Consider the following 21,373-nt stretch of genomic DNA (forward strand, 5'->3'; position numbering starts at 1 on the left):
TGGATTGTATTTATTGATGTCTAACGCTGCTCTGGGTGCAGTGCCGATCTGAGAGCCCCACACAAGTGTAGAGTAAGAAGAGTGCGTGCTTACAAACCATACGTACGCCTGAATAATACATATTGTCTTATGATATTTGGAGGTGAAGTCTCAGAAGTTGGATTTTCTTTCCTTCGCATTTCTGGGAATCCTGCGGGCCTTTTACGATCTGCGAAGCTTCGTAAACATTCACCTTGGTACGGCTGTGGACGGCTGGACTCATCTCAAATCATCCCTCACAAAGCAACTTGGGAGCTATTCCAGGATTTGAGTCCTCTCGTGACCTTTGAAACACTTAATTCCTGCTCCAAGCCTCTCGCCTTGGAACACCAGACACACTGTGAGATCCCTTGTGAATATTTTCTGGAATATTGTTTTTATTTTATATTTTTTGGAGCCTCAGCATCCTCAGAAACGCCTCCTTTTGGACCTAATCAGGAAACTACAACCACTCTGCAACCTTAGTCTTAGAACCTCTAAAATCTGTCTTTACCTGGAACACTAGGCCAACTCCACAAAACTGACATTTTACAGAACTGCACACTGATCCTGGAAACTTGGGCACCAATTATTCTTCAGTAAGTGTCCCATTATTTCCTAAACTTTTCCCAATGGCTCAGTCAGACCCCTGCCCAAACCCAGACCTGTCAAATGGCGCAATTGTCCACAGCCCACTAGGCATTTGCTCAGACCTGGATACCCAGAGAGGAAGAGAGGATGAGGAGGGAGAAGAAGAAGATGAGGAGGTGGAACTAGCTGAGGAGGTAGGGGAGGATGTTTTGATCATGGCTGGAGCAGGAGATGGGCAAGCCAAAGGAGAAAGCAGTGAGCACAGTGAAAGGGAGGAGGTGAGGATTATCCAAGTTGGCCTGTTACCAAATGGAGAAATAAGAGAGGGTGAGGGAGGAGGTGAAAAACTGGAGGAAAATTGGGAAGCAGGTGCAGAAGTGGAGGATGAGGAGCACGAAATGATGGATGAACAGACAAGAGAGAAAGACAGTGAAGGCAATGGAGGGCAAGAGTTAAAAGACATGAAGACAATGATTGAAAATCCATGTCATCTTTCGGTATCGATGGAGGGTGAGAAAGGTGAAGAGCAGATATTAGACAGCGATGAAGAAAATGACAAAGAGGTGATGGCATGTTCAGACACAGAGCTCAGGGATGATGAAACCAGTGATGGAGACAATGGGTTACAGGAACATCAGGTAGTGTCCAGTACTGATGATGCAGAGCCTGTTCAGGACAAAACACAAGTCCTTACTCCACCCACTGATGGGGAGGCAAGCGTTGAGGAGCCAACAATAGATGTGATCCCTGTTACAACGGGGCTGAATGAACAAGTCAGCAATCAAGGTAATGTGTGCCAAAGCGCAACCATAATCCAAATGGCCAGTCAGACCAACCAGTTAACCAGTGAGAATGAGGAGAAGGACAATTCAGAATCCAGAGGACAGGAAGTTGAGTCCATTGATAATAACACCACACGGCAACAGAGGGATTGCATAGAGGCAAAGGTGGAGGATGAGGGAAATGAGGAGATTGTAAAAGATGCCGTGTCCTCCTGTGATGATGTTCAAGACGTAGAGGGGAAAGCAAATGAGGTGGTAGAGCAACCAGACCCTGCCTTTGTAGCCTCTGAAGAACAGTCGCAGGAAGAGGTAGGGATTGAGGAAACAAGGATGGCAGGGATCAAACAGAAGGTGCTAGAGGAAAAGGAGGTGCGACAGGTTTGGGTTAATACTCTAACAGTGACGGATGGGGGAGGACAGAGTAGAGAAGAGGAGGGTAAGACAGGTGATAATGTCGTTAGAGAGCCATTGCGTGAGGAAGAGGACACAGAAAGAGGTGATCTAGAAATGCAAGAAGAAGAGACTGTTCAAGTTGAAAACCAGGATAGGGAAGATCTTCCAGAACCGGTACAGGAGTCTGAGGTGGAGGTACATTTAGACAGGCGGCAAGATGTGGATTTGGACCAGGTGGAGGAGGCCTTTGAACTGGAGGAAGAGGGCGAAGTTGAACCTGAAAAGCCAGGAACTGAGGTCACATCAGAGGAGCATGAGCCCACAGCAGAGGAGGGAGGTGATCTGCAAGAACATCCTTCGCAGGTCCTCAAAGAAGCAGGGACAGATTGGGGAGAAAAGCTGGAAGAACAGCTAAGAGAAGAAGATGAGAAGGGAGGAGGAGCAGAAGACGAAGCAGTGGAGGGAGAGGTGGAGATGGCCGAAGAGCCCGTGACTGTTTTAGATGATGAGATCGAGGAGATAGAGGAAAGTCAGAGTACTGAACTTGAAGAACAAAAGCCTGCCACCATTACAGTCCCTTCTGAAGACGCCACGTTCAAGACAAATGATGGAGAGCATCAAGAGCTGCAAGGAGAGAAGGCTGAACTTGGTAAGGACAACGATGAGGAGCAGAGAGATGAAAAAACAGAAAAGGAGGAGAAGGATGAGAAGCCAAAAGACGACAACGTAGAGGTCGAGTTGGACATAAATGGAAGAGTTAAAGGACTGAAGCAAGCAATGGAGAATGGGATCCTGAGTCCTGAGACGCAGCCGCTCAGGAAGGAAGAATGGGGGACAGCAAGAGTGTTGTCACCCAGGAGAAAAGATAATGACTGGATTAAAAAAGATCAACCCGAAGAAGAGAGAGCACCAGAAGTGAAAGAGTGGAGGAAAGAACTGAGGCCTGTGAAGAAAGACATCTGGGAATCTGAGAGGGGACGAAAAGACCGGGTGAAGAAGGAAACGTCGGCAGAAGAGAAAAGTCCGCCGAGGAAGGAGGACTGGATAAAGGAGCTGAAGTCGGTGATTAAAGACGAATCCCTGCCCAAAAAGAGGGATGAGCAGGTGAAGAAGAAGCGTGTGGTGCTGCTGGAGGATGGCCATTCGTATTTCCCCCAGCGGGAGGAGATGAATGAAAAGAGAGAGGAGGTGAAACTGATCTCCCATAGGAGGGTGGAGAGCCCTTTGCCCCCTGTGCACAGGAACAACACAACGCCCCAAGACCAGGACTACGAGATCTCACTCTACGTCAAGGTAATGAACCACCTGCACCACCAACACGTCAAATACACTGAGAAAACAAGGGGTCCGCCGCGGTTCCTTGGTCAAAGTAACACACCATGACGGTTTAATGGCTCTAAAGCAGTAAAGTGACCTCATGAACTTTGCAATTAGCAAAGCAATAAAGAGACGATTGTAGTGAGTTTAACCTTTGGCTGCCTTCAAGCCAGCAATGTAATTCACTGCTTTGGCCAATCAAACACCTTTATTTCTGGTTTGCGGTACCTGAAGCAACCAATGCAGTCGCTTATATTTGCTTTTAAACGCAGCTCTATTTTATCTACTGCATCAGCGAAAGCCACTGGAGGCCACATGAGAACCAGCTTGGATTCATAGATGCAGCCTCAAGGCCAAATTTTTTGGGAAATGTTGACTCGGGCCAATTTGGGCAGAGATTTAAAGTGTTCCAATTAGCAGCACATGAAGAGCTCCTGAGCAGCACACTTGGACCAGCTTCGGAGCATCGTTCAGTAGGAGACTGGCATAATTCTGGCAAACGCCAACGCAGGATTTAGGCCACTGTTGAGCCAAGCCATTTTGGCTTCAGGGTTATGGAGCTAAGCCCAGGCAGGCGGTCCTGTGACATGCCTGTTGGAAAAGAAAAAGTAATAGCAACACACAGACCTAAAACCGAGCGAAGCAGCACAATGCTAATCTATTAAAACTGGTGACTTCAGAACTCCAAGGGAAGTCAGACTTCATGCAGACATTTCTAAATCCAACACGACAATGTTTGTGTGAATCTCAGCTTCTTTTGCCTTCTGCACACAAACGTGCTGGTGTGATGTGGCTGTCTTTGGCATGGGCGCTGTCTTTATTGGCACATGGTCTTAATGGAGAGCAAGTGAGAGAGAAACCCCATCTTGATCTGCTTCCCTTATCCCATTAAGACAGTGATATCCTAATCCACCAGGCATGGTAGCCTACATTGCTCCGTGCATGCAACTCTACAGGTTGTGGACAAAATAATAGGAACACACTACACTCTACCATTATGAAAGCTCCAGTAAAGATGCATGTGTCACCTCAACCTGCACATGCACACACACACGCACACACTGGTCAATTTCGCTCCCTGGCTCTGCAGCACATTCCTGACTGAGGCGAGAATAAAAGAGGGCCAGCGGAGAGGTTTAACGCCAAGAAAAAATGCACTAATATCTGAGAGCCGCCTCACACATGCACACAACGAGCCTGTTCTCCGTGGGAGCTCACATTCAAACAATGGCTGCCTTTGTCAGGAACTCTGCTGGCAGCACAGACTGAGGTAGATGGAAATATTATGGAAAGGTTCAAGCGTCCTTCTGTGTCGCCGGACTCAGCGGCACACAAGTACTGCATGTACCAATAAATGGGGGGATTTCATGGAGCACTTCTTTCAAAACGACACCATTACAATAAGATTTTTCCTCTCTGTCTTCATCTCGTATGGCACTCCAGTGGAGCTGGTTTTAGGGCACCGGTGGCTGAATTACAGTGCTATACTGGTGCTGCCAGTAGCATGCAGGGTTAATCTCTACATTCTCACTCTGTAAGCTGATTAGCCTGCTGTTTGGTGCGGAGAGCTCTGGGCACAGTGTTGCTGGAAACAACACACACTCACCTCAAGCTCCATTCTGCACGCACGTTATCTTAAACAGCCTGGAAACAAAACGAACAAAGGTTTGACTGACAAAGGTCTGTTTGGTTTGTCATACATGAGGCTGACATACGGCACCTGTTAGAATCAGCTGATCCGTTGACCCGAGCTGTCCGGCCGACTTAAGGTCCTACTCAGCCTCACCCCCTACTGGGTCCCCCTTCCTGTGGACCTGATGACGTAAACAACCTTTATTAGACTTTTTTTTATCGACCTACTTTCTGTGACTTAAGTCGCTTTTATTGCACTTATTAACTTGATCTTGTTTTCTCTAAAATGGACATACCTTCAGCTTTCTAAGGAGACCAGTGCGCTCAGTTTTCTGTCTTTCTTTAGCTCCATAAATGCGTTTGTGAAGCTTTTTCTTGTCTTTCTTGTCAGTCATTGTTAAGATTTTACTTCATATGGATAAGGGGAAACTTAATTACCAGAAAAACATTGCTTTAAGTGGCCAGTTTGGATCCACTGGGGGGATTTGGACCAGCTACAGGCAACTGTTTCAATAAACTAAAGGTCTACAAGTACTGGTTTAAGCTGCTGCACGTCTGACTGCTCTCTCTGGGGCTTAAATTTCAGCTGTTTGCTCTCTCTCGCGCAATTAATTGCTAAAGCGATATTCTGATGTTATCTTTCAGTGCAGAGCTTTGGTGGCACAGCACCTCCGTCCACACTATTTGACTTCTGATGAGTTACTCTGGTTTGAATTTATATCTAACGGCTGCTTCACGCATAACGCGTCATGTATAATAATAAAAGGGAAAAAAGCAAAGAGGCATCTGGGCTGCTGTGGGCGCCGAAAACATCTTTCCACACTCACACTGGACACATTGTGCGTTTGTGATGGAGCAGAGATTCCAGTGCTGCCCACTGCTGTGAAGAATGAGGGAAGTCTTACACAGACACTGACCTCGTGTCAGACTGTAATGTTTATGTAAGTAAGTTAAGACCAGGTCAGAGCAGAAAGTCGCTGCCGGTTGATTTTCTCCACGTTAACTGCCTCTCAAGTTCCCACATGAAAAACTTGCGTCTAAACATTGTGGATGGAGCAACACAGCATTGAGTGTTTGTCACCGAAGGGGCTCCTAAAATCCAGAGATACATCTTGTGTGGTCTCACATATATGTTGAATACTGCCACATGATATCAGCTCCTGGTCCCGGTCAGACTCAACCAAACCTCAACCAAATCTAACGCTCAGCTTCTGTCCCCACAATGTGATCAAAACACACACATTTACACTTGAGAGTGTGTTTAATATTCGCTCTGACAAAGAGGGATTGTGTGTGGAGGAGACACTGACATACCAGAGAAAGCTGAAAAAAGAAGCAGTCCGAGGAGCAGGCAGATGGACAGGCGGTCAGACGGACACGCGGACAGACGGATGTGGTGGACTTGTTGGGAGATGACAGAATCACTAATGGATTAAACAAACATGGATTTGTCCTGAGTGGAATACGTCGCTCTGGGTTTTGTTTCTGGGATAAAGAAGCCGTCTTAGACGAGTGTGAGCTTTCACTCAACCCTGCTGAACTGGATGGTTCACCATGTCCCTGTATGACATCGCAGTTAAAACACTGGGCTTCCCGACTATTGAGCTGTTTGTAAAGGTCAGTGATGCTGTCAATGTCTGCGAGTACTTGATTGAGTATTCATTCAGTATCCATGCGTGGTCGCCATCGCGTTGTTGTTTCTGCTTCTTCTGCAGCTCATTTTAGGCACCAACACTCACTGTGGCTTTGTGTCTGTGTTTGTGTGTGTCTCTGGGTGTGCATGCGTGTGTGTGTGTGTGCATGGATAGGCGGGGAGTGATGGGGAGAGCATCGGTAACTGCCCATTCTCTCAGAGACTGTTCATGATCCTGTGGCTTAAAGGAGTCGTCTTCAACGTCACCACTGTCGACCTCAAACGGTAACATGCTACACACTCGAATGACGCCACAGTGGCCATAATTCAGCTTCAGCATCTGTGGCATCAGGGGAAAAGTACTTGAAATATTTGGAATTAATTGTGACAGTTTGGTAAACACTTACGGTTTGCATTGTCAGGAAGCCGGCTGACCTGCAGGACCTCGCTCCAGGAACCAACCCCCCCTTTGTGACCTTCAACGGCGAGGTCAAGATCGATGTCAACAAGATCGAGGAGTTCCTGGAGGAGAAACTGACCCCACCACGGTACACAGACCCACACAAAGCCCCATGAATGCACAGCAGTTGGCCAGAAGAGGCTTAAGATGGAATTATCCTTTTCTGGGCTGCACATAATAAACATAACATGGGTGTTACATTAGGACACATTTCTCCGGCACAGCATGTGCACCGCGAACGCAATGTCACGTTCAGCAAACCACAACGTAAGTAACACTGAAGAAGAATCAGGAATCAATTTTACCCTGTGAAAACAGCAAAAAATGAGAAAACCAACCAGGAATTTGCTTGACACACAGGTCTGCACTACATGCTAATGTGTTAGCATCTCTGCAGACGCATGACTCCAGCTTGACTTCTCTCATGTGTGTTCACCATCAGCTACCCCAGACTGGCTCCCAGGCATCCTGAAGCCAACACAGCGGGCATCGATGTGTTCGCCAAGTTCTCAGCTTACATCAAAAACCCACGGAAAGACACCAACGACGGTAAGAGAGAGAGAAACTGATAGAGTATGTAGTATAATAAGTAAGCAGACGTTGCTTCAATCGAGGAAATATTGTCATTTTGGTGCTGCTACTGCCTGCAATGCACAGATTATCCACCAGAGGGCTAAAGACATGTGTCAGATTGCATTTTACAGAGAGATTTCTGCCAATCAAGATCATGTGATGTTCATATTTACAGCCATGTGACCTGTACGACTCCCTCTCTGTACCTCTGTCTGCAGCCTTAGAGAAAGCTTTGCTGAAGTCTCTCCGGCGCCTGGATGACTTCCTGAGGACTCCCCTGCCTGAGGAGATTGACGCCGACGCTTCGGGAGACCTGCCCGAGTCCACCAGGAGCTTTCTCGACGGGGCTGAGCTCACCCTGGCGGACTGCAACCTGCTGCCTAAACTCCACATCCTTAAGGTTCGTTCAGCCTGATTTTCTGTAGGGAAAATGATGGTCTACTTGGACTGCTCGAGGACCACTCACATTTTTCTATTTGCAGGTCGTGGCCAAGAAATACCGTGGATTTGAGATTCCAGCGGAGATGACAGGAGTGTGGAGGTATTTAAACTGCGCCTATCAGAGGGAGGAGTTCACCAGCACCTGCCCCGCCGAGAGGGAGATCCAGTTCGCCTACCTGGATGTTGCAAAACGAATCAAATAAGAGGAAGAGAACAGGGGTCAATGCATGAGATAAAACAGAGCATGCATCCTCGTAGGGGGGTACAACAAGTTGACAGTGTGTGTGTGTGTGTGTGTGTGTGTGTGTGTGTGTGTGTGTGTGTGTCTACAGTAAATGTGTGTGTATGTGTACATGTGTGTGCTCTCACAGGTTGGGTTGCACAGTCGTATCTTCATGCTAATCATTTGACAAAAAGCAAAAACCAGTAATTTGAGGTCTTGCAGAATTAATTCCTGATTTCTTGGTTTTTTTTTTTTTTTTTTTTTTCAGTTTTCAGACAATGGCAGGGCCAAGTTCACCACAAAGACTGAATAAATAGTACAACGAGCGAGCACTGCTGTTCAGTATGACTGCATTAAAAACCATTTAGTCAGTTTTTTTGCTATGATTAGCTAGTCAACAAACAATTAGGGCTCAGTTAACGCTCAAGTTTTAATCAGAAAAAATAATCTAAGTGTACAAAGCTGCTATTCACACTCATTTTAAATAAAGAATATTACACAAACATTACTGTCAGTCACAGCCCTTCAGTATATAATCAAACAGTGGGACATTTTGGAAAATGCACTCATTTGCTTTCTTGCCGAGAGTAAGATGAGATGACGGCTACCGCTCATGAGTGTACGCTAAATATGAAGCTGGAGCCAGGAGTTGTGAGCTTAGCAGAGCACAAAGACTGGAAAACGAGGGAAACTGCTAGCATGTGACGCCTGGAGGCCACTGGCCTGACGTTCCTGTTTTTGTTTTTTATGGGATTTAAAGGTGGGACAGAGAAATGCTAACTTAAGAAACCTTTAGCTTCGTATTTAGCTTACAGACATGAGCCATTTCTTCTGATCTGAGGAATGAGAATATTTCCCAAAATGGTTAAATATTTTACTTAAAATGCATCTGCAGTGTCTGTCTTAGTCAGAGCGCTGGAAAACAACCAGTTATGTTACCTTGCAGATGCAAATCTCTGGCCTTGACCATAATAACTGTCTTTCTACATGTTCTATAATAATATAATAATATGGATTCTGGGAGTCAGTGAGCTGATGGCGCTGACGTTTCACATCTAGTATTTCCATGTAAAGGGCAGAATGGCGGCAAAATAACCAAGAACTTGAAGCTCAGCACTTCCTGAATGACATGCATTCACAATCCTGAAGACATCTTACCTGTCAGCTGTGTTCAGTGGCTCCTCTTCATGTTCTCCTGCTGCTCCCAAAGTCCAGTTCACACCTCCCAGTGTAAACGTTGGCCCTCTGTGTGTGAAACACAATCAGTCGTCAAATTAACATGAAACACTGAAGAGTTTAATGTCGAGGCTTCACTGGCTAAGAGCCTTTTCTGTTAAACAGCGAATTGTACCGAACGTGTACTCTGTTACACACTATTAACTCATATTGTGATTTTCTTTGACACACTTCTTTTGTATCTAATGCTACTGACTGGCTGAGTGTGGGCAGGTCTTGGTGCTGGTTGGTTTAACTGGTGATGATGACTCTCTGACTGACACATTAGGTACCTCAAAACACTCAAAGCCCACCATTATAATATTCAGATCTTTGATCCTTTTGATCTTCTCAGCATCTCCTGTTCATCAGTGATGAAGCTGCCATCATGTCATGCAAGAATCACCTTTATCTGGCCTTGTAATTTACAATTTTTAAGAACAAAACGACGGGGAACAACAATTTTAATTACGTCCAAACGAGAGCTCACACATTGTTTTTTTCCTAATTCCCTTGAATGCAGCTTTATTTCATTGAACACACTGGTTTAATGCCCTTCAGGCATCAGTGACTGGCAGAGATGTGAGCGTTATCTGCACCAAACCAACCCTGCCACCAGCCTGCTGTGTTCTGGCCTTATATCCTCTCTGGGGAGAATCTTTATTAAACTGATTTTATCACTACGTGGACGGCCTTCACTGTTTCTCTTGTCTCTGTGTTCCTATCTTCATTTTAATAGCATCAGTCTTATTGGCTCGGTTAAGCGATCTTCCTATTTTAACATGAAACACAATGAATATATATAACTTAAAAACGTATTGCCTGCTTTCACAGCAGTAGAGGTGATGAGTGCAAATACTTGACGTCTTGGTGCTGGTTGGTTTAACTGGTAAAAGTAGTACTTTTACGGCATTAAACCACAACCTATTAACAAACTGGGATTAATTAAATTAGCCTGTTTTTTCCCTATAATATTATTTTATGGTGAACACTGCATTTTTACTTCATATAGGTGAAGCTACATGTGATGACTCTTTGCCCAAAGGATCCAAAGTGCACGTGGGAGACCCTTTCCATTTAACACATCCACGCATGTGAGGCTCGAGCATGTGCAGACACACACGCTCATCACCGGGGCGACAGCGATGATGACCTCTGTGGAAACCCTCTGAATGTAATGACCTGCAGTTTGCACACCCAGACAGCAAACACAGCTCAATTACCATAGAAACATCCAGAGGAAGAATGTCCTTCTGCTCATATCGGGGCGCTGTGAAGTAATAAAACCGAGCGAAGTCGCACTTCAAACAGCATTATGGTCGAGTTCTAGTGTAAAACACAACACTTTGACAGCTTGGGAAATAAATGAACGCTTGAAGTTCATCATTCTTTCAGTTATAGTCCTTGTTCAGTCTGAAACTACAGGTTTCTGTGGAGCAGCTGATGCAGCTTTGCTGCATAATGTAACACAGAGGTCCCCGTTAACACAAACTGACAAACTTGGTTAAATTAGGTGCAGACCGTGTGTGAAATTATGCTAAAATACCACAAATTAGACCCAATTTTCAATCTCTGAAAATATTTTTAACAGGTTTGCTGTCATAGTGTCGTCACTGTTAATGATCAGTTACTACACATCTGCACCTACGGTGGCCCAGAAGTGCAAAACACAACATTTAATAAAAACCAATGAACTGTGAGAACTCCTAAAAAGCAATTAAAACTTATGCATTTAAGATGTTTAAAATTTCTATGATGAATTTGTTTTGCATTTTCTTTATTTTCAGTTCTACATTTTTACCAAACACAGAATCTTATTGCATTTTGCACTTCAGAGCCCGCAGCCCCTCGACAACGAGCGTGTAATTTACATTTGAAGACACACGAGCTCACGGCATCAGCCTGTCTTTGCAATGAACAACTAAAGAGAGTGTGACTGTAAAAAAATAAAATATCAATCTTTATTGTCACAGTGGGTTTTTGTCATGCGAGAAATTAACTTTATTTCAAAGTTGGCGCACACATTCAAAAACTGACATGCGTCTGTCTCATAAGGAAAAGAGAGGGTTAACAGGGGGGTTTGTTCATGCGCCCGGCCACGAGCACACATCGTCATCTTTCATCGGTCAGTCTTGTTAATTAATGAGTGAATGAAAAGGTCCGAGTCGAGGCTGGCGCCGGTGTGGGGGGCGGTGCAGGGCTTCCTGATGTCACGGCAACAGTCTCCATGCACTCAGAGGTCAGAGAGGAGCCCGAGGAGAGGAAGGGAGAGCGGAGGGATGGATGGATGGACAGATGGGTGGATGAGACAAAGGGCCACGCCACATGAGCCTCTGGAGGCCTGTACTGATAACGATTTTTGAGGTTGACTAACATTTCACATATTTAATTTGAACTAAGCTAACAGGCAACCAGTTAGCTTAGCTTAACACAAAGAGTGCAAACAGGGGGAATCACAGTGACTCTCAATCAGTTAGAGTGTGTAACAACAACAAGAACTTCAGGATACCTTCTGATATTTGGATGGATGGATGGATGGATGGATGGATGGATGGATGGGACAAAATGATGGGCGGATGATGAGAAAGGAAAGTTGGCAGAGGACGGAGGGAGACCAGCACCAGCCAGGACAACGCTGGTGGAGAGGCGATCAGTTCTGGGAGCAGTACTTCCAGAAGCACACTGTTGTAGACGAAGAAGAAGAAGAAGAAGAAGAAGAAGAAGAAGAAGAAGAAGAAGAAGAAGGCACTGTCAACCATGAGCACACAATAAACATTTTTAATTTCTGACAAGAATTCACAGATTCACGAGTTCCTGCTGTAATTCCTTACACAGATACTCAGGTTAGACTTTCACCTCTTTTATTGGTCTTCTTGGTCTGCGGTGGGAGGGACTTCTTGAAGTTTCGCCCAGTCAGGCTGGGGACGATGACATCTGCACTTTCTCTGGACGCAGTGCTGTCGACTGGGGGTGCAGTGGTGGGCTTCAGCCCTCCCTCGGCAGCAGGGAGCTTCGACCACAGAAGAAAGAACAGAGAGGGGACGATTACTGAAACCGAGTGTGCTGATCAGCCGGCAAAACATCCTGAGTGAGGATTCAAACGCTCTTCTCAGCTCAGTTTTCAGAGTTGATATGAGGTTTCAAACACAATAAGCAATTTACCAGATTTATTTTTTAAATGTCTCAGCACAAAGATTTTACGGGAACTTACCACTTTGTGTTTTTTCCCTGAATTTCTGCCGTTTGCTGGAATGAAAAACAAAACAGGCTTCAGTGAGAAGTGACCTGATGAAGAGCAGCACGGTGCTGAATGTACTGTGGAGATTAAGAAACCCTGACAAACCAATCCCTGATCGTTTTCTGACCCTCTCCCCAATGCATGCTGGGAAAGGTTTCAGCCCAGGATGAACAAAAGCTTAACACATTGACAGTATCATCACCTCTTGCCATGATGGTGAGCCGTGAGCTCAGTGTGCTGTTAAATGTCCTGTGCAGCTCCTCCAGGGCTGAGATCATCTTCAGCATCTGGGCTCGTTTATCTGGACTGGCTGTCCCAGGGTCGGTCCTTAGTCGCCCTGGCCTGACGCCCGCGGCGATGGTCCCTGTAGTGGTCCTGTCAGTGACTCTTGTCCCATCCACTCCAGCTGCTTTGGTGCTCAGAAGCCAGTGTTTCAGGTACTGGCTTGGATTTAATGCTGGTACAGCTGATGCATGAGTGAGATCGGGAAGAGGATGTTATGTTAGGTTTTTTTTTTTTTTTTTAATATGTCAAAATATGGCAGAATATCACACCTAAAGATTCAACCCTGAACTGAGAAGTATGTGCACTTTCTATGCATGGTGGTGCCTTTTTGTCTGAGAAGTGCACCTCCGGTTATGCCCATGCTTTCCTATACAGTTCCAACACACACACACACACACACACACACACACACACACACACACACACAATTTTGGTGGGATTCCAGTGCTTTGCTGTTGCTACGGGACCCTCGGCTGTGACATAAGAGTTGCATGAGATGTGTTTATGTGTTTGCATAATGACGTCTGAGTTTTTGCAACAATGCAGCTCAGTGTGTTTGTGTGACACGCACACACACACACACACACACACACACACACACACACACACACACACTTTGAGTGAGTTTTGTGAGGAAAGAAAGGAATGTCTGTAGATCACGCTGAAGAAAAAAGGCCTTTGATTGCAGGAACCATCTTATTGTTTTTAATGTAATTTAGTGTCCAAATCTAAATCAATGTCCAAGTCTTTGACCGTGTTATATTCAAGAATTTGATAAATATTCTTGGACTCATGCACATTATTGGCCAATCAAAACTTCACCCTCATTACTGTAATTTAGAAGCTTTTCGTCTTGCCTTGCTACAGCATCTACGAGCTAAACGCCTGGTCCATTTTTACATTCAAGATGGAAAAAAACAGGAGATTTTATAATTTTCCATCATTATATATGACACCAACATGTCTGCTTGTAAAATACCTCAGTCAAGACGCTGTACATGAATCTTCCCTCATCTTCTTGTACAGTTTGAAACTAAATTCAGACGTGCTACAGGTCCATCCTCCACCTCTGCACCTACTTTCCATTTCTCTCCATAAAAGCCACGCTCGCATTGGCACTGAACACTGGCATGTTGGAAACATCCAACATGAACACATATCCAAGGATACTGGACTGGGTGAGTTAGTTAACGAGGTGAACTATCCATCAGAATTAGTTGCTCTTCTTTACCTCTCTCGGCAGGTGCTGCCTCCACTCCTGTCCGAAGCATCATCAGCATCGTCACGGCTACCTTCATCAGCGACACTAATGCTGCTCTGTTACGCATGGCGGCGGTTATGGAAGGCTTGGTAGGAACAGTATGTTATGTACGTAGCGCAGAACTATTATCACTAGCGGTGAGTTGACTTTCTTCTGAGGTTTTGTCAGGATTTGGTTCCAAGAGGACTTCTGCTACAGGTTCTCAAACGGTGTCGTTTCCTCTTACGCTCCACTCATCCTCCCGACTTTCTGCTGATGTTGGAGATGTTGACGGTGCAGACATCAGCTGAGATGATTTTAAAATCGGTCTGCTGATCTCGACTCAAACTCAAACTCTTCCTGTTGTGATCTTCTCAAGTTCTTTGAGCTTCTTTTCTTTGGAGGTTGTGCTGATCCCAAACTGGAAAACCTCTTCAGCTGCGATAGGTCAAAAAAGTTCTCAGCTGTTCTTCTGTTCTTCAACCAGATGTTGGTATTCGTCTACTTCAGCTCCGCAAACTTAGTTAAATATCTTTCCTTTTAATCTCTGTAACAATGTTAGTCTCTCCGTTCATTTTCCATGGATGCGCCTCTTGAAGAAGGCTTGTCAACATGCCGGATGCGTTCCTGTTCCTAACGCGCTCCACCAGTCTCGCCTTTATAAACCTGAGTTTGCGCCGGACTGTCCTGACCGATGGCTCTGCGTCAACCAATGACTGAGCTGAAAGACTCTACAGCCCCGCCTCTTCCTCCCCGATGGATCGGTGACATTTGGGGAGTTTGGCGGCCAGCTTTGTGTGTTTGGAGTCAAAGCTATCTTTTTGTGAATGTGGTGTGTGTGTGTGTGTGTTTAGGATTGTGTTTAACGTGTGTGCGTTGTGTGTGTGGCCCTGGCTGTATAAGCAGTGATAAGGTAGTTCTTAATATGTTTGCTCAGGGGCCACAGAAAGAGAAAGGCCCTCTGACGCATGAGGGCCTGGAGCCACAGTGACTGCGCACACACGCGCACACGCACACACACACACACAAAGCTCACAAATACAACATTCAAACACAGAAAACGACATGGCAAACTCATGTTCTTACGCACACGCGCACACACACAGATTGTAAAAAGAAGCGTGGGATGCACATCAAAGGGCACGGAAAGGCTGAGAAGTCATGTCCAAATGACAAAAGACCCACAGAAGTTTCTGCCTTTCCCTTTGTCCTGCATTGCGACGACTAATCCATCAGACAGGAAGTTGTCAGAGTGACGGTGGAGCGCCACCTCGCCAATAACACACCACAAACACCCCCAACACACACGATGGAGGGATGAAAGAGAGATGAATGAATGTGGGAGTCGGGGTGAAGGAGAGGTACAGAGGACAAAATACTGAACGCCGCAAAGAGTAAGAATGATATGAGGTGCGTGTGTGTGTGTGTGTGTGTGTGTGTGTGTGTGTGTGTGTCAGTTGCTGGGCGAAGAGAATTTAGCTTAAGAACATCCACTCATTCATTACTGCTCTCTGTCTGTCTGCAGAGCTTTGACGCTAATACACTGTGTGTGTGTGTGTGTGTGTGTGTGTGTGTGTGTGTGTGCGTGTGTGTGTATTACTCAGATTGTGGGGACCCGCCTCCTGTATGGGGACAAAATAACACAAATCATTCAATTTTACGGTGAAATCTTCGATTAGGGTTAAGGTGAGGCAAATAGGGTTATGGTTAGTCTCCAGGAAATGAATGTAAGTCTATGTAATGTCTGTGTGTGTGTGTGTGTGTGTGTGTGTGTGTGTGTGTGTGTGTGTGAGCAACAGGAAGTGAAGGTCAGAGTTTGAGGGAAATAAAGGAGTATTTTCCACTCCTTCCAGCTCGTCCATTTCATGTATTTATCTTTCATGTTTCCTCATCAGATCTGTGGATCATGATCTCTGCACACGTCACGCCCTCCTCCTCTTCCTCCTGATGTATTCGGTTCACCTGCTTTCTACTGCTCATCCACACAGGAGCGGAAAGGAAAGGTCAGCACGAGCAAACAGAGCTTTCATTGGTCGTTCCAGTATGGTCAACATATTTGTGGTTGTTTCCCGTCCGACCAGCGGCGTTCTCGTCTCTGCCTTCTGGTTTCCAGGTCGGTCGCTGATGTTGGCTGATAGCGCCTGGCTCAGTCTGCGCTCCACGTCATCCTAAAGGTGTTGGACGTGGTCGAGGTCACGGCTCTGTGCAGCCTCTTCCACACCAGACTGGGAAAGCCTTTTTTTTTTTGTTTTGAAACAGGATAAAGTCTTTCCACTAAGTTGGAAGTCCTTCCTTTCCTCTGTGACATGAACTGTGCCGTCTTGAAGCAGGAAAACTTGAATTGAAGTTCAGTCAGGTTAGTCGCAGACCACCAACACAAACCAGAAATAACACCAGAGGACACATCGTCCTGTTCTACGGATGTCTGCGTTGAAACAGAGAGCTTCAGAGTGTCCAGTAGAGGGCAGTCTTCCTCTATGTATGGCCTCAGTGCAGCTGCAGGGATGCGGAGAACACAGTTGGTCTGTGTACGTTTCATAGCTGGATTTTAGTCTATTTATGCATTCATTCATTCATTCAGTCATTCATTTTAAAATGATTGAAATAACAATAAGAAGTCTATCTTTAAGTTTCAAATCTGAAAAGAATCTAAATTTATTTCAAGACTCAACTATGGTTGATGGAGGTAATTTAGTTTGCAGGAATTATTGGGATTTAATAAAAAAACAAACACTGAAATAAAATCCTAAATGAAAACAACATGATTCTGCATCTGGTGCGTTTATTTGCTGTGCATGTTATTGGTAATAATGGTTCAGACAATTAAATTATTTCACTGATCTTTTTGATATTTAATACATTTTAGTGACCATTTACACGAACATTTATTCTGTTTTTCAAGACTTTGGAAAATCCAGAACAGAGTCATATAACAGTAAAAAAAGGACAAACATGTCCTACAGAGTGGGTCTAACAGGATATTTAAAGTTTACAGGGATGCCACAGTTTTTGGAAACCTCTGAAACAATAAAACCTACATGAAAACATCTCATTACAGCCGGTTTTTTTTTGCAACCAAAGCCGCTTAAATATGGGCCCTTCAGGAATATTTGGGGCCTATTAGAACTGTCTAAGTCCACATGAGGACCTTAAAATGTTCTTTTAATGCTGAGTGGTGAAATGATTCTCTGGAACACCATAAACAAACTCAGTGCAGCCAAATGTTTAAACTTAAAATTTTAGCAATATCTCAAAGATCCTGTCAGACAGAGAGGAATAAAGTGAGTGGAACAATCCTAAAACTATTTATTTAATCTATTTAAGGGGGAAATGTCAAAACTGGAGAATTTATGAAGAACTCCCTCCTTCATAGGACGAACACGTCGTCAACAACAATGCAAATAATGACGACGCTAATAATTCTTTTTAGGAAGTGATTCAAATCAACTGCAACAAACGCAATAAAATACACACATTTTAAAAAATGACTGTGTGATTATGATCAAAGAACCATTTCAAAATGCGCTGCGAATAAATAAATATTAACATATTTCTTAAAATATACTAAGATAACTAAGTACTACTAATTAGAATATTTAGATTAAAAGTGACAATTAAATTAAGATTGATGATGGTTGAAAAAATAAGTTTATAATGTGCTTTACAGACAAATAATAATAACACACCCTGCTGTATTTGTGTGTAATATATAACCAACACTAGATTTCTACTAAATGCACAACCACTGCAACAACAATGACAACCTCTGACGCAGTAATAACAATTAAAAAGTGGGGTTTTCTAATTAATAAACAGCAATACATTTATTTTAATAGTAGACAAACATCGAAAATGACTCACGAAGACAAAACGAGTGGGGGAACTGCTTTCAGCGCCAGCGCCCAGTTAAATGAGATATTGCAGCTCTGTGGATTTAAAAATCAACTGAAGTCGATAAAAGACGTTTTTATCTCATTTTGCTGCTGTTCTTTCTCTGCTTTTTTATTGGCTCTTATTTATTTTTGTGTCTTTTTCTGCTGTTGCCACACTGTAAAGCACTTTGAGCTGCATTTTCTATACGAAAGGTTCTTATAAATAAAGTTATTATTACTATTATTGACTTCAATGGCTCCGATAGTCGCACACGTGTGACACAGATGACACCGAGTTAAAAAGAGACAAAGAAAGAGAGAAAAAGAGGAGGTGATAGAAAAGGACAGATAGGTTGGAAATAAAAGGATGGTGGGCTGAGTGACGGGGAGGAAGAGGAGAGCACCCATGGGAGAGAGATGAGAGAGAGAGAGGAGGAAGGTCAGAGACGAGGATGAAGAGGAGAGAGGGTGAAAGAGAAAATGGAAAGAGAGGAAGAGAGCGTGTGGAAAGAGAGAGAGAAAAGAAGAGTGTGTGTGTGTGTGTGTGTGTGTGTGTGTGTGCGTGTGTGTGAGCGGGAGAGAATAAGAGTGATTTGTTTTCAGTGAAAGGTGAGGCCACTTAGCCGAGGCGTAGAGCTACAGCGGAATCTATTACCACGTGTCAAAGGAAACACGAGAAGGGCACGACCTGACCGTGTGTGTGTGTGTGTGTGTGTGTGTGTGTGTGTGTGAGAGTGTGTGTGAGTGAGTGACAGAGAGAATGAGATCAAGTGTGTGTTGCTTTTGCAAGAGCATGGGTGTGTTTGATATGACACTTTGTGTATTTGTGTATTTGTGTTTGTGTGTGAGAGGGGGAGGATGTGGATGCACACACCCGCTCTGATTAAAACGATAGACGCTGCATATGTGTGTGTGTGTGTGTGTGTGTGTGTGTGTGTGTGTGTGTGTGTGCGTTTGTAGCTTAATGTGACTGATGTTATGGCTGTGTTGCATTTTGTTAGATAAAAGCATTTGGATTGATGGAAGGTGAAGAGTAGCCTGAAGAGAGCATGCACGCATTTTGTCTGTGTGTGTGTGTGTGTGTGTGTGTGTGTGTGTGTGTGTGTGTGTGTGTCTGCGTGGTTGGATGAAATTTGTTTTTTAAACGTTCATGATCTCACTCTTTGCACAGTGAGATGAATTCTTCATGCAGTAGCTTCAGACAGGCTAACGCTGGCTGGCTAATGTCTGATGATGTGAGCTAAAATATCAAGTCTGTGGTCGTATTTCTATCACGTTTTTAATCGCAGAACTTAAATGATCATTCAGATTTATTAAAACCTGAACATTATTTTTGTACGTGTGCAGTTATTGAATTATTTGTGCTCAATCTCTCATGCAGCAGCAGCAGACACAGGCTAATGCTAGCTAGCTAATGTCTGTCAGCTAAGTTAGAATATTTGCTGCAGCTGAAATCTCTGGTTCCTCTCCACCTGCAGCGTTTCTCTCACCTGTTAACGGCAAAACTTAAAGAATAATCCCTGTCAGCGCAGGTCGAGATGAAGCAGGAAGTCCTTCCATAAACTTAAAATTAATTTAATCCCTAAACCAAATGACACTGAGTTGCATCTGGATGTCAAAATAAGCCATTTTCTTTTGCCTTCACGGGTCAAAATAATGTGCAGTCTAATGAGGTCAGGTATAGGATCTGCAGGTGTTGGGTGTTCAGGTCCCTTTCAGACCATTTTTCAATTGGTGCACCACATTGGGTTTGGGTAGATTTTCAAAAGGTCTGTAGAGACTTTTTGTGAAAATTAGACACATTTCTGGGAGATAATTGACCCGTCAGAAAGTCGAGACAAAGAAAACAGCTAATGAGAAAGATGTCTGACTGCGAAGCTGGAAGGGTCACAGATGACAGAATGAATGTCAGGCTGTGAGTCTGAAAGCATGAGAGATGAAACACTTGTAGGTCTGTTCAAAGAATGAGACACTGTGTGTGTGTGTGTGTGTGTGTGTGTGTGTGTCTGGACGAAGGAGAGAGAGAGAGAGAGAGAGAGAGAGAGAGAGAGAGAGATTGTCACTCTACACCTCATGGATTCTGTGGCTCACCAGAGGCCAGTGTGGTTCACTGGGGGCTGAAACACTCTAACCACACTGTGTGTGTGTGTGTGTGTGTGTGTGTGTGTGTGTGTGTGTGTGTGTGCCAAAGCCGCAGGCCGCTGGCCATCCTCTCTGTGTGTATAACAATATTTCTTTGCGCCTGCACACAAGTTGAGGCGAACCAAGCGCTCCTCGTCTCTTTCCAGATATTTGAAACACAGTTGACATCCACGCACCCACAAACACACACACACACACACACACACACACACACACACAGTAGTACAACTGCCCTTTTAAGGAAGTTTGCTAAACACTCTTCAAACTATAACCGTAAACTTGTGTTCTGATGAAGTACAGCTGCGTATTAAAAAGTTACATCAATAACTTCGAGGTGATAGAATTCCAATTTCCTACTAGGATCGGGTTACCTGAAGTGGGCACGTCTGGAAACAAGAAGCCACAGACCATCATCATCAGTTTTGTAAATTCTGCAGAGTAGGGGCTTTGGCCTATCCGGAGTGACTGAGATATTTACTGTGGAACAGGAAGATGTTTAATTCCTGATCACCGCAAACCAACTTCCATTCACCTCTATTGTGTTTGCATGTAAGCAAAACACAACAGCGACGCTGAGCTTACAGTAACATGGAAGTGTGTGTATTTGTGTGTGTGTGATAGAGAGAATGTGGATGTGCATTCACGTAATAATCAGTCAGTACTGTAACTGCCACAAGTATGACGTAACTTCACTTAAAAGTTTACACGTAGCTTCAAGTCTACACTTTTAGCTAAATGCTAACATCAGCTTCAGCAGGTATAAGTGCTCACTGTCTTAGTTTAGCTTGTTAGCATGCAAACATTTGCTCTTTAGCACGAAGCACAACCTGCTGCTGAGTCTGATGGGAGTGTGAGTTAATTAAGCTTTTGACCTGATGCTGACGCTTCATGAAAAATCACAGTATCATGATCAAGCTATTACAATTAGTCCTGAGGGGAACATGTCAAGATCAAATTTAATGGCAATTCATCCAAAAGTTCCTGAGATAATTCACTGGAAACAACAAGCTCAAGATGCTCGAGGAGAATTCAGGAGGACTCCATGAATGTCGTGCCAATCCATCCAAACTCACAGCAGTTCTGTCATCTTGTGTGTTAAATGCTGCGTTATTTGCGACTTTGTCCAGGAGCATCTGAGGTATACTGATGATATTTGCGAGTGTGTGCGGAGAAGCTGCGTCAGCATTTGGTCCCTTGGTCAACACTCCACTGGGTTTGGAACAAAACAAGAAAAAAGAGAGAGGAAGGTAGGGGAGAGGAGGAGGCGATGGGGAGATGGATGTGAAAACGAGTGAGCCGACTGACAGTCAGGGGAGCC

General features: G+C 44.5%; 1 protein-coding gene across 2 annotated transcripts; it reads left to right on the forward strand.

The window, feature by feature from the left end:
* The first annotated feature begins 539 nt into the window (after positions 1-539).
* LOC143316157 (chloride intracellular channel protein 4) lies at positions 540-9,960 on the forward strand. 2 transcript variants are annotated; one of them, XM_076723912.1, is made up of 6 exons: positions 540-3,077; positions 6,542-6,651; positions 6,789-6,914; positions 7,269-7,375; positions 7,618-7,799; positions 7,882-9,960. In XM_076723912.1, the coding sequence occupies exons 1-6, from the start codon at positions 651-653 to the stop codon at positions 8,041-8,043; spliced, it is 3,114 nt and encodes a 1,037-aa protein (XP_076580027.1). In that variant the 5' UTR covers positions 540-650; the 3' UTR covers positions 8,044-9,960. The 2 variants fall into 2 exon arrangements, with proteins under 2 accessions (XP_076580027.1, XP_076580028.1); XM_076723913.1 differs by lacking the exon at positions 540-3,077 and adding an exon at positions 6,205-6,350.
* Positions 9,961-21,373: the final 11,413 nt, after the last annotated feature.

Source organism: Chaetodon auriga, chromosome 23 (genome assembly GCF_051107435.1).
Source record: "Chaetodon auriga isolate fChaAug3 chromosome 23, fChaAug3.hap1, whole genome shotgun sequence".
Classification (NCBI taxonomy): Eukaryota; Metazoa; Chordata; class Actinopteri; order Chaetodontiformes; family Chaetodontidae; genus Chaetodon; species Chaetodon auriga.

Excerpts from the sequence above, each read along its gene's own strand:
- LOC143316157 (XM_076723912.1), top strand. The coding sequence starts at position 651 with ATGGCTCAGTCAGACCCCTGCCCAAACCCAGACCTGTCAAATGGCGCA. Across the intron at positions 6,915-7,268 it reads GAGAAACTGACCCCACCACG|CTACCCCAGACTGGCTCCCA; the intron begins GTACACAGACCC and ends GTTCACCATCAG. Across the intron at positions 7,800-7,881 it reads CTAAACTCCACATCCTTAAG|GTCGTGGCCAAGAAATACCG; the intron begins GTTCGTTCAGCC and ends TTCTATTTGCAG.